The 19415-nt window shown below is 33.1% G+C and overlaps 1 protein-coding gene across 1 annotated transcript in view; it reads left to right on the top strand.

Moving 5' to 3' along the window:
- Positions 1–16298, top strand: part of LOC128203475 (dnaJ homolog subfamily C member 11-like) — a 30681-nt gene extending 14383 nt beyond the window's left edge. The window contains exons 8-17 of the mRNA XM_052904903.1: positions 74–150; positions 865–986; positions 1246–1328; positions 3673–3786; positions 4978–5133; positions 9036–9105; positions 10026–10135; positions 11127–11220; positions 11853–11982; positions 13268–16298. Coding sequence (XP_052760863.1) covers positions 74–150; positions 865–986; positions 1246–1328; positions 3673–3786; positions 4978–5133; positions 9036–9105; positions 10026–10135; positions 11127–11220; positions 11853–11982; positions 13268–13326 — 1015 coding nt within the window. The 3' untranslated portion in view covers positions 13327–16298. The remainder of the gene's footprint in view (positions 1–73; positions 151–864; positions 987–1245; positions 1329–3672; positions 3787–4977; positions 5134–9035; positions 9106–10025; positions 10136–11126; positions 11221–11852; positions 11983–13267) is intronic.
- The last annotated feature ends 3117 nt before the right edge of the window (positions 16299–19415 follow it).

Genomic DNA, 19415 nt, shown 5'->3' with positions numbered 1-19415 from the left:
AAAATGATGCAATTATAATCATACTGTTATGCAACACCCATATTATTTAGACGTTGTTTTCTTCATATTTCAGCGATTTATCATTAAGCGCCAAATTGGTACCGGCTTACAACAGTACATCTATACTTCTGGCACCAAGATTAGGAGCTGGTAAGTGATCTCGAGTAAATGTTTCAAATTACAGAATGACCATTGCTTGCTTATTGGTTGAAACTACTGTATTATAAACTATCACTTTTAAGAAATTAGACATCAGATGGTCCCAAAATCAGCAAATACAGTATTTCCTCTAAACAAGCCTAGATTTATCTATGAGAGCTTGTACGAGGCTGATAATACATCAATTTACATGATTTAAAGATTATTTTGTCGCTATCTCAGAAGAGTTTACCCATTTAAAAATAGCACATAATGATTCTCAAGTCTATTGTGTGTATATATATTGTGTGAAAATAAAGTCTGATGAAACTTGCTAAGGCAGCTGTGAGCAATGTCAACCCACATACACATTTGTGTAGCATTTCACATGTATCTCATTAGTCATATGATATAATAACGTAATGATTTCTGAATATTTTCATTGACTTAATAAATACATACTTTCAGGTTATAATGCCTATAAAACTTTTTCTTTTAATTTAACTTTGAAATTTTAAGGAATTGAATTAAGTGAGGAAACAACCTAATAGTATGATGTTTTATAAATACTCGCCCTAGGAAAGATTTTAGCTTTTATGACCAAAACATCCATATGGTTTGGTTTATAAGATAGTTGACAATTCTTTTACCCGTCCTACTCAAACTTGGCCCTTAGTTCAGGTAAGTTTTTTCAAACTTAGACTTAAATTGTTATATAATTTTCAGGTCTTGTGTTTATGTTTGACAAGAACTGGCAGTGGCGATTCCACTTGAACTGGCCTGTTCCAGCGCTGAGTAACACACTCATCTACACATCGGAGAAACGGCAGATCATCACACAAGCTATGGTATGTGACCTACAATTTATCAAAATCAGGGACACAGGACTCTCACACTGTTCTGATCTGAATCTACCATCAGAAAGGAAACTTTACAAGCCCGACTCCAATTTCAATAGCCCAAATAAACACCATTAAATATATATATTTTTTTAAATCACATTATGAAAAGACAGTAGCTTGGTGGGCTTATATGGGACGATCGGAGTACCGCAGACTACCTTTAATTTTTTCAAACACTGCCCTCATGAATCCTTGTATATTTCAGCTAACGATAAAGGGGTCGTATATGACAGTGTCGTACACTCACAAGTTCCACAATAATGAGGGATCAATAACAGTCCAGGCAAAGTGAGTTCATTGTTGTTATCTTTTGGACATGTAATATGTAATGATATGCTCAAATATTTGAATATAAACAAGTACAGCTGAAACCGATGACTCAAATCTTGTTAGAAATAGATCAGATTGCAAGTGTTTGCATTTAACTTCCAGAGAAGTAACAAGTCAAAAGTTAACAATGAAGTTAACAACATTGTTAACAGCATTGTTAACAGCATTGTTGGTACCCTTTAAAGGTGAACTATTTTATGATGTGCTGATTTTTAGCTCGACTATTCGAAGAATAAGGAGAGCTATACTACTCACCCAAGCGTCGGTGTCACCCCTTGTTTAAGGTTTTGCGTGCAAGCACACATAGGATTATATCTCAGCAACTACTTGAGGTATTGCATTGAGACTTTATACAATGGTACTCAACTATCCAACCTACTTAATTAAGTTAGATAAATCTAGTTTGCATTTAATGCAAAGAAATAGGCCTTTATTATTTGACTTAGAAATTCTGGTTAAGGTTTTGCGTGCAAGTACACATAGGATAATATCTCAGCAACTACTTGAGGTATTGCATTGAGACTTTATACAATGGTACTCAACTATCCAACCTACTTAATTAAGTTAGATAAATCTAGTTTGCATTTAATGCAAAGAAATAGGCCTTTATTATTTGACTTCTGGTTAAGGTTTTGCGTGCAAGTACACATAGGTTAATATTTCAGCAAATGCTTGAGGTATTGTATTGTGACTTGATACAATAGTACTCAACCATCCAACCTACTAAATTAATCAAGTTAGATAACTCTAGTTTGCATTTAATGCAAAATAATTGCCCTTTATTAATCGACTTAGAAATTCTGGTTAAGGTTTTGCATGTAACCACATTTAAGTCAATATCTCAGCAGATTATCATGTATTGCATTAAAACCTATGTTTTCCCAACTATATAACCTACTAAATTAATGAAGTAAGGTAACACTTTTTTGAATATAATGCAAATTATGGGCCTTTATTATTTGACTTAAAAATTCTGGTTAAGGTTTTGCATGTAAGCACACATAGGTTAATATCTCAGCAACTACTGGATGTATTGCATTGAGACTTTATTAAATGGTACTCAACCATCCAATCTACTTAAATAACCAAGTAAGATAACTCTAGTTTGTATTAAATTAAAAAAACTGGCCCCTTTTTTATTCGAGATAGAAATTCTAGTTAAGGTTTTGCATGTAACCACTTTTAAGTCAATACCTCAGCGAATACATCATGTATTGCATTGAAACTTTACACACAGGCTCCCAACCATTTTACCTTCTTATTAAATCAAGTAAGATAACTCTATCTTTCATATTATATAATTTTTGCCCCTTTTTTATGCGACTTAGAAATTCTGGTTAAGGTCTTGCATGTAAGCACACATAGGATAATATCTCAGCAACTACTTGATGTATTGCATTGAGACTTTATACAATGGTATTCAACCACCCAACCTAATTGAATTACCAAGTAAGATAACTGTTTTTTGCAAATAATGGCCCTTTATTATTACACTTAAAATTCTGGTTAAAATTTTGCATGTAACCACATTTATGTTTATATCTCCGCACATCATGTATTGCATTGAAATCTAATCTAACAGTGATCCATGCATGTTTTGCCAAAACTTTTCAATCCTTACACTGAAAAGCAGTGGAATAGTCGAGCGCTCTGTCTCTGTGAGAGCTCTTGTTTTTTTAATTAAACAAGCACAGCTGAAACCATTGTCTCAAAGTGTGTAAGAAGTTCTGCAGATGACCAGCGTGCCCGTGAAACTTGCTGAATAGTAGCGATTTGAAAGTTAACAACAATGATGTTATTCACGTTGTTAACTTTGACAAAGTTTTGAAAAGTCGGCCCATAGTTAACAGCATGATTCATTATGAAATTAATTAGTACAGTAAAACCTGTATAAAGTGGCCGCCTTTGAGAAATAGTCAAATTGTCTGCTTGAGAAAGGTGGCCACTTAATCCAGGTGGGAAATTGCTGCCACTTACACAAATTGTAACTTGTTTCATCTCTTCAAGTGATAATAAAAAGTGTAAATCCAAAATAACAGATGTTCCTTGTCTGTATTTGATCATAAACGTTGTAATGAATAATGCTCATTATTTTAAAATTATTTTGTTTACAACAATTGTGAAACAAGATATAACTACATTATATTAATTATGTTGGCACGATTTTACGCAATGTGTTCTAAACATGATTCTTAAATGAGTTGCTGATGGGGCAGTCGTGTATTGTAATACGCATTTTGACTGAATGACGAAAATGTTCAATGCTGTCATATTTTTCAAATTACTTCATATTTATTGAAAGGGCCGGCACAACGGGTTTTCATGTGGAAGTCGGCGTTCAAAAGACAATCACCTCATTCAGTACGATAGGAGCCACAGTCTCTCTGGGAACATCTGGGGTTGGACTAGCGCTCAAGTAAGCTGTTGGATTTGGCTGTTTGATTAGTTTATTATGTCTCCTCATTAAGACATATTTTTCTGTTTGATTTTTCTGGCCGTTCATCCCTCCGTCTGTCACAAATCGTGTCTGCTCTGTATCATTTGAACCGCTCAAAGGAATGTGAAATAACAAGCCATAAATGTTAACCTAATTGAGATGATGTGCTGAGCTTATGTTACAAGTAGCTTGGTTCAAGGTCAAGGTCATACTTTAGGGCTTTTTCTATAATACCCACGGATCCGACTATCAGACCCATTCTCAAAACAAAATATATGATAATATATGATATTTTATGATATTTTTCCCAATTTTCAGAAGAAAATCCCAATCTAAAGTATTTTTATGAAATCTTTTTACCTGTACTAATTAATTCAACATCCTTATGTAAATTATGTGATGTAAAGTTTTGGGAATAATTGAATTCAGAAATCATTGATTTCACATTCAGAGATCTATCACTCAGTATGAAATACTATCTGTCATGATCTATTGCAATAGACAGGGTTTCCGCCAGGAAATTCATAAGGCATGTCGGGAGAGGAGGGTTTGGGAGGGATGTCCCCTCCAGACATCAGTTTTTTTTATTTTCATAATCAAAATGGTGCAATTTCCTGCATTTTAAACAAGTTTACAGACATGTTCCTATGATTTAGAGTTACCAATCAAGTCCGATTTATATTAAAAATATTTGCAAAAAGGTTAAATTGTTTCTCTTCATTAATTATTGGTATTTCTCAAGTATTCCGACAATACAATATCGATGATATTGATCGACTCATGTTTCGTTTAGTGCAGGTATTATTTATATTGACACTGTTGACGACATAGCATAATACATGTTAACACAGATATCTTTTTGATATTATCTTTTGTTTGACCATGCTTCTTAATTACAATTTAATAATGGATAAACTAAAAGACAATTAACAAACGGACTCGGGAACAATAAACATTGTGAAATCAGACACGTGTAGCGCATAAATCTGGCTAAATGCAATTACCAAATTATGCCCTTTGTTGACTGTTAAAAAAGAATGATTGTGTCGTCCCCTTGTGGTGATCTTGTTTGTATTTATAAGCCTAACTGTTTTAATATTTATTGCCAGAATGGACCGTGGTGATTTTGGTTGTATTAATATGCATCACTATTCTAATATTTATTGCCAGAATGGACCGAGGCCAACACACAATCCTTGTTCCGGTAACCTTGGCCCACGAGATAGTTCCTTCGGCTGTTTTCTATGGTACCGTTGCTCCCATCGTGTTCTACGTTGCCGTGAAGAACCTGATCGTTACTCCCTTCCTGGCCATGCAGAAAGAGAGGTTGGTGAATTGGACTTGGCTTTTATTATATGCTTTCCGGTGGTTTATAGAGATTTATCAATGATATAAAATTGATATTCCACTGTTTCAATCAGTGAAAATATCACTTTAATATTTTTCACTGTTGAAATTTTGGCTGCTCTAAGTTCCAAATCAAACATCAGCCAAACAGGGCTGGGACGTCATTTCAAAAATGACTATGTTTGCATACAAATTGCTGCGTTATTCTGAAAAAGTAATTGTTGACTTTACATTCCAATTAAGGTCATATAATAATAAAAAAAATGGTTCAATGCAATATATTTCACCCAGTGAACACCAAAAGTGAATACCGTATTATATCATGTATAGGACGCTAGCATAGATAGGACGCAGGCAAAAAAATAGTTGAGAAAACGGGTAAAAACCCCTAATATGTAAGATAGGACGCAGTGGAAAAATATCAAAATCGGAGCCGAAAAATTGAGGTTGGTCAAGTATTTATAACATATATATTGAAGTAAAAAACAAACAAAAATTGTATATAAGGCATATTTTGGTAACTGTCTTGTATATCTTGATAATTATTGTCATATTTTGGTAATTTAGCGTACACAACAATGATATATGTCTTGACATTTTGAGAACATTTACGCATATTATAAGACTTATACAAATGGCGTAATAGTCCCGACTGACAGTCAACCGTTGCAACCGTTGCAATAGTCTCGACATGCCTTCTGAATGACAGTCAACCGTTGCAACCGTTGCAATCGCAACAAAACTGTGTATTGTCAAAACTGATGATTGTTTTGATAAGGCTTGTCGCTGTGCGGATTAAAGCATGTCGGCATAATTAAGTGTCAGTAATTAGCCTTGACAGCGGAAGGCACATCGGGCAAACAACCATAAGATATTACCATCACAATAGTTTGTTCTATTGATGTTTTTCTAATAACAGACAGCGGGTGTTTTTCACACCTTCGCACATTTGAAAAGATTTGATAGTGACAATAATGCTACTTTGCGTTATGCACATTCATTTATCAATTTTTTAAAACAGTAACATACGACAAAATGTTTTGTAAAATATCGAAACATTAAAATCATAAACAACGATTAATTGAAATTTACCTCCTTTCCCGATTTCCGTTGCCGTTATAACTCAATCCAGTTAAAGTGCACTCACATCGAGTTTTTGTGAGTAGCGTCCCTTTTATAAAAAAGTAAACACTCGTGTTTTTTTTTCAATTTATTTCTCAATAAATCATTTTAAAGTAAACATTCAATATATTTCTGCGTGTGTTAACTTACGTGATTTTACCTACGTTAGTTGTTCTCTTCGGTGACGCAGTACAGATACTTACTATTACCGCGTTCTTCCCCGGTCCGATATTTTCGACCTGAAATGGACTTGGAAAAAAACAGATGAAATTCTAATAGCATAGAAAGGACGCAGGCAATTTTTAAGGCGTGAATTGGGGGTAAAAAAGTGCGTCCTATGCATGATATAATACGGTATTTCACTATATACAATATAACTTTTGGTGTTCACTGGGTGAAATAAATTATGATATTACACTGCAACAAACAGTTATCATCTATTTAAGAAATATAACACACCACTAAGGGTCATATGACATTATAAGGACCGGCCAGGCAGCCACCGAAGGTCACCTTCGAGGGCTGACTGACCAGTCCTTATAATGCCAAATGGGCCGAAGTGGTGTGTTATATTTCTTATATTATACCGAACACTTTTCATTACAATTCAATATTTTTGAAGCGATTTAAATGTGTTTTATTGAACAAATCTAATAATGTTTACTTGCGAAAAGTTTTTGCCATTGTGAAAATAGCAAGCCGCACTTACCAATTGTATGACGTCGGCGGTCCATATTACATTTTTGGCGAGGTCCGGACCGGCCAAAAATATAATATGGACCGCTGACGTCATAAAAATAGATTTTCATCAAAATACAGTGATATATGGACCGATCAAGTTTATATATACAAAGAAGGGACAAATTTATGTGAGGTATAATATATATTTATATCACAAGACAAGAAGTGGCATTCTCTTGATGGTGCTCTGGTTCGTAAATGGATCAAGCAAATGGGCAACTAAACTCTAGTATTATGTCTGAGTAATTGTAAGGTACAAATCAATTAAAGATGCACTCTTACTCCTAATTTAAATGAGATGTACCGCAATTAATATTGTTTTAATTTACGAAAAAGGGTTAATACATATCAGAAACAATTGTTCTTTTTTTTTATTGTTTTTTTCTCCCTAATGAGACGATAGATGGTCACTGTGAATCTTTTAGGTCCTACCAAGCATTTAATTTTTGTGTGTTTTCAGCTATTAAATACACGGTTACAATCTTGTTATCAGTAATTAATATTTTTCATAAATGTATTATTTAGTATGTAGTTAATCACTAAAAATGTATGTTTGTTATACATGTACATGTATGTGTATGTATTTTGATACGACTATCACTTCAATTATTGAATCAAAATGGATTACCTAACTTTCAACAAAATCAATTCCAAACTTATAAGATAAGATAAATTTTATTCCAGTCATGGGTCATGTTATATAACATATAAATCACAGATTACATAATGTAGAAAGTGAATTGAAACAGTAAGGCAACATATTTAGTAAATGTAAATAAGGCTTCATTTTGATTTTTTTAACACAAATAACATATTAAGCTTATTTGGAAAATTAATAAGCATGTTTCCCATTTCTTTTTTATGCCTTAAAAGGTAATGTAAATGTACTATTTAAATCCAGAGTTGATGTTTATATGTGATTATAACTTACAAATGGGAATCATGTTTATAATCAACAACAAATTAGTATTTATAAAACATTTAACAGGAGACAACAGCAAAAAGAAGGAATTCACTCATAAATTGACAATCATTATTAAGTCACTACTGATAACCTCCCAAATGAGTATAAACAGATATCTATAATGCACAATGTTGTTGATCAACTAAAATATGGCATAATTCTGTGGAATGTACATTGTAATTATGTCATTTCACCAAACATGATGATCTTATTTGGAAACATTTATATACATAGTTGGCTAAATTTAATATCACATATTTACTTTCATTACTTATATATAGAGGCCTATAAGGCTTATAACTTTTATGTTTAATTTCAGTTTTGTGGCCTTCAAATCATGTAAAAACAAAACCATTAACCTGTCTCATATTTCACACTCACATCGAAAAGTTTCAAGATAAAAAATGTTGGCACTTGTAGCCTGTGGGATAAACCGATATCTCTAGTACCGGTAAATAGAAAAACTACAAAAACTGAAACATTCATGAGCTTTACATAAGCCTTTATAAAGAATACATGTGTGAACACTGATTAAGCTTGACTGCTAACTATGCCTGGCAGCAAGTTAGGATGTTGAATTTTAATGACTAAATGTTTTGGCTTAGGGTGAAACTATTTACTAAAACAATTTGGACGGCATTTTTGGCTTGTCTATATTCTGAAAGAAAAACCTTATTTCTGGCAATAACTGAAAAGGGCTTCAAGAAATTTAAACGAAACTTGGTACTCATGTTGCAAGAGACAATCCACATGAGTACTGCAAGGCCCATAACGCTTTAATAATTGTTGAGTAACGACCCTTTTTAACAGAAAATAGAGAGACAAACATTTACCACGCATATTGTAGAAGAATTCATTAATATCATTTTACTGTATTACATTTTACGAAAATTTTAATTACAAAAATACAGAAAATTTGGAGAAAGCTATGGGGGTGGGGGAGAGAAATTGTCCTTCAAAGCAAAAATTGGTTTAGGGAAATTTTTCCTTCATGCTTGGCGAGAGTGTGTCTGGTGCAGAAACCCAATAAAAATGTCTTCATGGTCTCTTTCAGGGACGTTGAGCGACAAAAGCAGGAACAGCAGGAAAAGATGCAGGAGAAAAAAACCAATGCTGAATCTATGGTAACCAAACACAGAGTTCTTTTGAAATTTTGGATTCCTTTGAATATTCTCATGCTATGTGGGTGTGATTGGTGCCCTCACATTTTCATTTTCAATCTTATAACCTATGAATATCTTGTTGTACAGTCTTCAAACTTGATATGCACACTAGCCTTGGTCAGATGATGCCTTTTGGATCAAAGGTCATGATCATTCTGACCTTTACCAGTGGTCGAAATTAACACAAGCCCTCAAACCCTGGGCTGGTAAAATGTCTTCAGGGCTTGCTCAAATTCTTAAGTTGATATTGCAGGGCTTGTTAAAAAAAAATTATGCTAAGCAATAGTATAAGAATTCGGGCTTGTTCATCCAAAAGCAAATTTCAATGACTGCTTTACTGGAAATACAAAAAAGTGTACTTTCATTTGTGAAACTTTTGAACTGCTAGGTGTAGAGTCCTCAAACTGCACACTAGCCATAGTCAGAAGAGGACCCCTATTGATTTTAGATCAAAACTCAAATTATGTGCGCTTCTGACATGCAGCACATGAGATTTACAGAATTCTAGTTAATTTGGTTGATTTGATGGTTACACATCTTTTTAATGCTTCCTCCTTGAATTACGTGCAGCTGAATTAAAAGTCATTGTATATAAATCAGAGTCTGAGTGTGAAAATTCAAGGATTTGATTAAATAGATCAAAGCTTGTAAACTTTAATTTTCATAATGTAAATTTGCCTAAATCAAATAATAAATGTGTACTGTTTTGTGTGGCTGTTGTGTCTGATTCTGAATATGTTATGACCCAACAGCTCAACTTGTATTCATATCCAAAACATTTCACTATACATGTATTTCAGAAGGGTAGTTACTATTGAATTCATTGAATATCATATATTTTTATAATCAAGATTTTAAAATAGCTATATATAACTGTTCAGGTTGAGTTGATGAAGGAGACTGTGGAGAGGATAACAGAAGCTGAGGAACGGAAGAATGGTCTGATCATTATAACTGCGGTGTATGGAAAACTCTCATCTGAATCACCAAGGTACCGTATTCATTCCAATTTGTCTAAATTATCTTGGTACAAATTTTATCCCATACATCCGAAAAATGGGTGATTGTTACAACTGTCATGTATGGAAACCTCTAGTCTAAATAACCTAGGTATGCACTGCAGGTACACTTTTCATTCCATAAATCAGAAAAATGGGTGATCATTATAACTGCAGTGTATAGAAATGAAATCATTCAGGAATCATCCAACTGTCTATTCATTACCAGGATACACATTTTATCCCATATATCTGAAAAAAAGGGTGATTATTATAACTGGGGTTATGGAAAACTGTCGTCTGACAACTACTTAGTTAAATTGCCTGGGTACATATTTTATCCCATATATAAAAAAACATCAACATTACCAGAAGGATTCATGTAATCATGTGAAGAATGAAAATATGCATAAATGTGATAATTTGAACATTCTTTTACATTGTTTACTAATATTATAAATGACAGGGGTTCCTACAGCTGATAATTGTCAATCCTCAATAACAGCCAGAAGTCTGTTCGAGTATGAGGGATTTATGCTCAAAGCAGGGTAAAGGGGCTTAGACCCCTTTTAAAGTCATTTCCAAAGTCATTAATGTTCATTTCATGATACTTCCTACTGCTATTGATGCAAATGTCCGAGCAATTTGCAATCTACAACTGTACAATAGCCTGAAGTTAAAAGCTCACAATCCTGTTTTCAGGATTAAACCTGAACTAAACAACCCTTTTATTGATTAACAGACACATATAGATTTTTAGAATACAACCTAAACCAAATGAAATAGCAGATAGGCATCATTAAGAACTAAGCTTAATCAATAAGATTTTTAATTTTCAAGGAAGTTTAAAGGTCTGCCATCTGCCACTCATCCAATACACAAGAGCTTGTTTTCTACGCTCACTCCGCCCATTTTTCATCATTAAAATACTACTTCATGTCATCTATATTAACTATTACATAATGTTATGACATGTTATTACAGTGACCTTCAGAGTGCTGACTGTATCGATGTCACGGTCCAACTTCAAGCTCTAGTCAAAGACTCTAAACTTATCTCACCTGAAAAGAACAGCAAGGTAACTATAGCAACCAAGCTGTTTCATTATCATCAAATTTGTTTTATGTATATTTGATTTTTTCACATAGTTTATCAATATGCATTTGGCATTTGAGGCAGAAATGCTTTTGAATGGGTTCTTTTTTGATGTAAAATATTTTGTTGTGTGTAATTTGTTTGTCCCCTTTTTGGCTTCGGTTCAAAAAACCTACATGCAACTAATAATCCTTATTAATTCCTTTGAAAAAAATTGCTGTATCCCCTTTTTAAGTACCTATCAAAGTGACCTCCATTTTTATGACCCTTTATATTATTCTTCCCAAAGATTTTGCTTATTTGTGTGGCCCATTTTCATAGAGACCATACCACTTCTATTACCCTTTATCAAAATTCCTAGTACGAATAATATTTGTGGCCCCTTTTTCCCAACTTTAATTACCCGGTATTACCCATTATCAATTCTTTCCTAGCACTTAATTCTCTTAACATTTATGGCCTATTTTGGGGCTCTTTTTTAAGAGTGACCTTTATGTCCCTGTATGATTTCCCTCCAAGCACCTATTCCTAATGGTTATGGCTCCTTTTCAGCTCAACATTCCAGACTGATATTTTTTTTATCACTCACTTGACCCCATTTTTTACCCTTTTCAGAGCGACCTTCCAGGGTTTTATGACCCCTGTTATGGAGAGGATAAGAAGTTGTACATCAAGTACAAGTTCCGGAAGAAGCTTCACCATACCACGCTAAACGACCAGGACAGTATTCGCCTTCCTCAACAGAGTGAGTTTTCAAAGGGTTTTAACTTTTCAGTTTTCAACAAAAGCTTATGATAGTGGATTGCCTTGTGCAACATCATTATATGTTGGATATTTTCCTAGGAAAGTCTTGAAATAGTGAATGAATTGTTTGATTGGTTATGCAAAAAGAAAAAAAGAAAATTGCAAATATTTAGATCCATTAAGTGATACTAGATGGTAAAAGCCCTTGACTTGCATTCATCCCGCATTCATATCAAGTCTTTTAAGTTAAGTTTGTCACTGGTCAGTTGATTTATTATAACTTAATATTATGGGAATATTTTTATTTTTTATTTTTATTGATTTTACTAAATTTACTACAGGGAACAGAAGCAAACAATTGTTTGTTTTCCTAGCCTAAATATATACTCATTATACATGTGTTTAAAGTAGGTACAGGCTAGGAAAACCACAAAAATAGTTTGGGTTTCTGTCCCCTGAGGGTTGTACATTAATATTAACTTCAAGGTATTCTTTTATTTCAAGACCACTTATTCTTTTCCTTTATTTGACTATGAAAACTTTAAAGATTAGACTTAAGAAATTACTTCAGATGTTTGTATGAACCCCAGGCCAGGACAGATGATTGCGTGTGGACTTTAGATAGTTTATTAATTTCCAAGGGTGGACATAGTCTAAGTGCTAATTTGAGTGTCATGTCTTGTATGTTCTGTAAGTGCTGACCTGGCCCCGATTTCTCCAAACTTCTTAAACTTAACAGGTTTAAGTAGCTTATTTCAATTAGCTAATATACATACTTAAATTGAACTTTTTTGAAAGGAAAATGGTTTATTGTGTTAATCATAAATTTAATTCCTATATAAATTATAAAAGTTCTTTAAGAAGTTAATATTACGCAAATATTTGAAGAACAAAAATAGCAAGCTTAGCTTAATCTTGTTATAAAGGACTTAAGAAGATTTGAGAAATTGGGCCCAGAGGGTTATCTATATTTCATGTACTGTAGGTGCTGACCAGAGGGTTATCTATATTTCATGTACTGTAGGTGCTGACCAGAGGGTTATCTATATTTCATGTACTGTAGGTGCTGACCAGAGTGTTATCTATATTTCATGTACTGTAGGTGCTGACCAGAGGGTTATCTATATTTCATGTACTGTAGGTGCTGACCAGAGTGTTATCTATATTTCATGTACTGTAGGTGCTGACCAGTGTTATCTATATTTCATGTACTGTAGGTGCTGACCAGAGGGTTATCTATATTTCATGTACTGTAGGTGCTGACCAGAGTGTTATCTATATTTCAGGACATTTGCTACGAGAGGAGGAGTTACCCCCCTTTATACAGGAGGACCCAGACCCATGATGACAGTTGTAATGTTTTAGACCATATAAAACAATACCAACATCATCAGCAATACATTCATGGAGTGATCTGCCAAATACATTCAAACATTCACGGAGAGATCTTCGGAATACATTCATGAAGTGACCTTTGACTTGTGGTGCATCTGACAACTTATGGATATAATCCAAATGATGGTGCATAGTTACCGTGTAATTTGATAAGTCACCAGGTTTTGGTCAATTGTATTGTTTGTTGTTTGCTGTGAGTAAAATTATAGCATAGTGCTGCAAAATCCATGGGATTCACTAAATTAATAGTGATATGGAAAACTGGCAAACTTCATTGAACAGTAGCGTGAGAACACAAATAATTTAAGTTCAATTGCCATATACATGTAGTATATAAGGCTTTTCTATAAATTGAATGTGCTCAGAACTAAAATGAGTAGCTCAACCAGTCAACAAAACCATTGAAAAGTTGATTAACCAGTCAACAAAACCATTGAAAAGTAGATTAACCAGTCAACAAAACCATTGAAAAGTAGATTAACCAGTCAACAAAACCATTGAAAAGTAGATTAACCAGTCAACAAAACCATTGAAAAGTAGATTAACCAGTCAACAAAACCATTGAAAAGTAGATTAACCAGTCAACAAAACCATTGAAAAGAAGATTAACCAGTCAACAAAACCATTGAAAAGTAGATTAACCAGTCAACAAAACCATTGAAAAGTAGATTAACCAGTCAACAAAACCATTAAAAAGAAGATGAACCAGTCAACAAAACCATTGAAAAGAAGATTAACCAGTCAACAAAACCATTGAAAAGAAGATTAACCAGTCAATAAAACCATTGAAAAGAAGATTAACCAGTCAACAAAACCATTGAAAAGAAGATTAACCAGTCAACAAAACCATTGAAAAGAAGATTAACCAGTCAATAAAACTGTTGAAAAAAGATGAACCAGGCAATAAAACTGTTGAAAAAAAGATTAACCAGTCAACAAAAAACATTAAAAAAGTAGATTAACCAGTCAATGAAATCATTGTGAAGATTAACCATTCAACAAAACCATTGAAAGAAGAGTAACCAGTTAATAAAAACATTCAAAACTACCAAGCTTGGTGCATTTAAGATGCCAAAATTATTTTTTCCATGGATTGTTGTTTTTCGCCCATTTATATGGGATGAATTTTGAAGCACACATATTAGATTTTGTTTATATGCATATGAAAAAGAATTTTAACCTTGGGCTGTATGCCATTTATATCTTTTTTTTTTAAAAAGAACTGGCCACATTTTCAAGAAAGTTCTTATTTAAATGAGAACATTATTCAAATCCTGTCTTAATGTAAAAGAAAGGTGGAGAAGTTTTGGTAATTTCATATTTAGATTTATTTTATATATTTATTTATCTTTTAAGGTCATTAGAAAACCTACATCTAAAATAATTTCAGTATTTTATGTAAACTCAAGTATATTTTTTTGCAACAAACAAATACACTAGAACTGATAGAATGGAAAATACTGATTTAAAACGGTTAATGAGTAATTACTTAAGTTTGAGAAATCGGGGCCTGATTTTAAGGTCTTATAGTTTATTATTAATGAAACACATCAGATTTCACCTTGTAGCAACTGAGTTTGAAGATAATAATTTTAGCCGCATCGCACATTTTTTGGCCTTCGGACATTAGTATTACAAATGAAATAATCATTAATAAATAATGCAAAAAATAATTATATTATCTATGTATATCCATTTCTCCTGAACGCCTATCTTTTAAAGCTGCACATTCACAGATTTACTATTTTTACAACTTTTTAATTTTTTGTCTTAGAAAGAGCAAATTTTTGCGTTAAATATCTGCAAATCAATGATATAAGACTGCTGACAAAAGATCAGAGTGCAGATTTTCATATTTCTGATTGAAAATTAATGTTTTTGGCTTAAACCGTTACCAACACTTTAAGACAAATGCATCTTAAATATGAAAATCTGCGATCTTATTTTTTGTCAGCAGTCTTATGTAACTGGTTTCCATAGATTTTTGCAAAAAAGAGGCTCGTTCAAAGACAAAAAATTAAAAAGTTGTCCAAACATTCAATATGTGAGAGTGCAGCCTTTTGGTGGTCATTTTTTGGACGATTTATGTCTATTAACTGAATTGTATCAAGTTATCCATGTTTCCATAGCAGCCACAGATTTCTTCCCGATATATTTCGACTGAATTCGTAGTATGTGTTTAAAACAGCCCAATGGATATAAATACAAAAATAAATCATTTTTTTCTTTATTTATGTTCTATAAATATTCCTTGTTAGGAAAATAACTTAAATTATAAGCAGGTTATAATATTGATATGTTAATACTGCACATCATTTCAATTATATAGGATGTGTTAAATCAAATTTAATATTCAAAATGCACAATGCATGGTCTCACTTCTAAACACATATTTTATACAATATAAATTTTATCATCATGAAATTTTCAGTATTACATCCTGAAATGTCATTTCAATACCCAATAAAATAATAAAAGCAATTGTATGTTGGAGGGCCAAAAATCATGCAAAGCGGATGTACTTACTGTAAGGTTGAATATGATTTATGTTTTACTGCATTATTGTTTTATCTTTGTATATGTACTATTATGTCTAATGTCATAAATACATTTTATAAGTTTTTTGTTCTTGTTCGAAAAAGAAGTTTATATATTGTGATAGCTTTTGTGCGGTTGTCGTTAATTCCATGGCCACAAGTCAAAATCTGTTAAATGAAACTTGGTACACATATTCCAGAGACAATACACATGTACAGTAAGGCCCAGTTCTCGAATAGCTTTAATAATTGTCCAGCTATGATCCTTGTTTGACTGAGAGAGACACACACACATTGGCTAGCTCAGTGGCTCTTGTTTTTATGCATAAATATACCTGATACTTATGTTGGATAAAAAAAAGAAATTAAATAGGAAAATGATTAAGAGTCCTGCTTATTCTGAATTTTATTGTTATTTATTACTGTTAGATACATTTAAACACCACATCTGAACAGCGTTAATCCCAATTTGTCTTTGTTACAATTTTGGTCTCAATTTGTTTGTTTTTTCTTTTACAAATTGTTTGTCATTTTATTGAATAATGATTTAACATGTACTGAAAACCATCATTCAAACAAAAAAGTAACATGTTATGGTAAAGTGTAGCCCACAATACAATTTCACGACTTAATATTTTACGTCACCAATAATTCAGGAACTCTGTCATTTACTAATAATTGTTAATCCGAATTAAAGCTGAACCAAACTTCGAAGTAAAGGTGTTTAAATGTAAATATCATTGCGTTTTGATCCACAGTTAAAACTGATTTGTGGATTTACAATAATTTAAAAGGACAAATATTCCACTCCACTTAATGACAACATATTCTGCTCCATTTTATTATTTAAGATGACACATTTTGATCCACTTTATGACTTAAGCTGACGCATATTCTGCCTCACTGACTTATGATGACACAAGACAGTATCAGAGAGTTTTGATGCTTCACTTCCGGGGCGTGATTAGCACCGCAGAATTCTCATAACAAAAATATTTTTACCATTCTGTAAAATCTCATTCCATTTACAGAATAATCCTTGAAGATAACTGCTGACAATAACAAAAATGTATACTCTTCAGCTTTAAGGATTTATTTCTATGGTCAAGAAAAAACATAGATGAATAAAACAAGACAACATTATCAATAAAACAACAGGGCTATGATGGTCCTATATGACATCATTCACCACCAATGCAATTACTGCATATATAAAGTGTTTTTTTAACATCTGAGTTAGTGTGACCTACATTAATTTTGTACTTTTTGATCAGAATGAACTATAATATTCGAAATCACCCAATATTTCATCACCACAATCCTACTGACCTGGATTTGCAGTTATCAGATGAAAAAACAGCCACAATTGCATAAACAAAGATTTTTTTAAGTTGAATTCAATTCAATTCAGTTTTATCAAGAAAAAAGGCCAATAGCCTAAAATACACAACGTATACAAAAAACATAGTATTATACTTGCAACATGAGATTTACTTTTTTATCATGTTTAACGGATGGTATACATGCAGATAACTTTTATATTGTTTTATCATTTTCAGTAGACATTTAAGGGGAGAAATCATTTAAATTATTACCAGATGAATACCAACTCAAAAGATATTATCTACAAGTAATATCAAACAAAGACAGTGAAAGAATGCATGATATTGACAATCAATAACTGTCAAATTTTGATCCAGGCAAAGTCTCTAATCTTGTGGAATATTTATATATCGACCAAGTTCAATGTTTAATTTATGGTTTGAACAGCGAAATCTAGCAAAACATTCTTATATTTAATGGAATTTCCAGATATAGGTACCTTTCTGTATTAAGTAATGTTTATATTGGTGGCACCTTGATGAACCATATTTTAACTTGGCAGAGACCTCACCAAGACATTCTTAAGTTTCATTCATCAATTTTTGCAACATCGAATAGGAAAACAAGCCTTTTGTGGAGACAGACTTTTTACCAGAGATGATCCATATTCAACAATACAATCATTTTGACTGAAATGCCAGAGGCTGGACCCCACCTACCACAATTGCTCACCAGCTCAATAAATAACACAGGAAAAATGTTATGAAGAAAAAAAATATTGATTATCGATTATAAAACAATAATTAATAAGCAAGCAGGTGTTAAAAATATGGAAGACAAGAGCTGTCACGCTATGTGACAAATGCCCCTGAATGTGACATTGACCTATGAACAAGGTCAGTACATGAAACAGTTTAAGCCCAGACATGACCTCCTACACACATGCAGATATGCAGCATTCCATCAATCTCTTTAAGCTTGACGATGACCTACGTAAAGATGTGAGTCCTGCATGTAATACCTTGCCTTTATGGGCAGAAGGCATACAGCCACCTTCTAATAAGTATACAATAATAATGATATCATGTGCTTATGCAGCATTCTATAAAAATCAAACATTGACCTTTGATGTAGGCATATGGATCTTGCATATAACACAACATCTGTTTATGCCAAACACATATGCCAAGTTGTTTTTGTAAATCTGTCCATACAAGGTAAAATTACAACCATCCTCGGACTCCAGCGTATCATAACCTATATGATACCCTGGGAAAATCAGCTGTAAAAATCTCTTACTCATGCATAATTAATAAGGTGAAATTCATCCGCTTGATTGGTCGCATGAGACACACCTCATACTGTGCAGAAATGGCCGAGAAGTTAGGCATGTAATCTCTGTTCGAAATAATCCAATGAGATCATGGCTTACAAATCGTTTTAGGCAGGATATTGTTAAATATCCCGATAGCTCTTCACAAAGGAGATTCTTTCCTTTTTGTTATCGGCTATTTCATTGGTCAGAAAATGCTTATGAATATTCAAGATTTGCAAAGTTTGCCCAGGCTATCATATAGGTTATGATAAGCTGGGGTGCCGAGGATGAATTACAGCATGGTTATGACATCTATGTGCATATAATTATGCAGCATGCAAAAATAATAAAAGGCAAGGAATGTTTATGAAATAGTGGAATACCGGTATATAAAAACACTGATTACCTGTCATTGATGTTTTAAAACACCACGAGACCCATGCATGGTCACTGTAATATTATGCCAACTAAACCAGAGAGGTATATATGGTCCGGACAAGAACCTAATACATGGCTAGGTGTGTGAGAATACTGGCGAAATCCTTTTACTATGAGCGTCTGGGTTATTTGAGTCATTAGACAGGCTATTGCATTTTGATTGAAATCACCAGTAATAACGATTGACAGTTATCTTCTTTTGATGTGTGTATCTGGTTTATTTGAGCTATCCGGACAGTTTCCAGATGCACATGTGTATTTCCTGATGTGGGCGAGTAGAACACTGCAATCACATAAATTGTGTCCTTTGATGTCATTACAAGTTGGCAGGCAAGGGTTTGTAGACAATGGTCTGAATAAAAAGCAGGCTTGGTACACTCTGAGTAAATGCAGTTTTTTTTGGCAAGTACAGCGACTCCACCTCCT

Source organism: Mya arenaria, chromosome 9 (genome assembly GCF_026914265.1).
Source record: "Mya arenaria isolate MELC-2E11 chromosome 9, ASM2691426v1".
NCBI lineage: Eukaryota > Metazoa > Mollusca > Bivalvia > Myida > Myidae > Mya > Mya arenaria.
The sequence above is the reverse complement of the archived record's forward strand: the minus strand, read 5'-3'. Positions and strand labels throughout refer to the sequence as shown.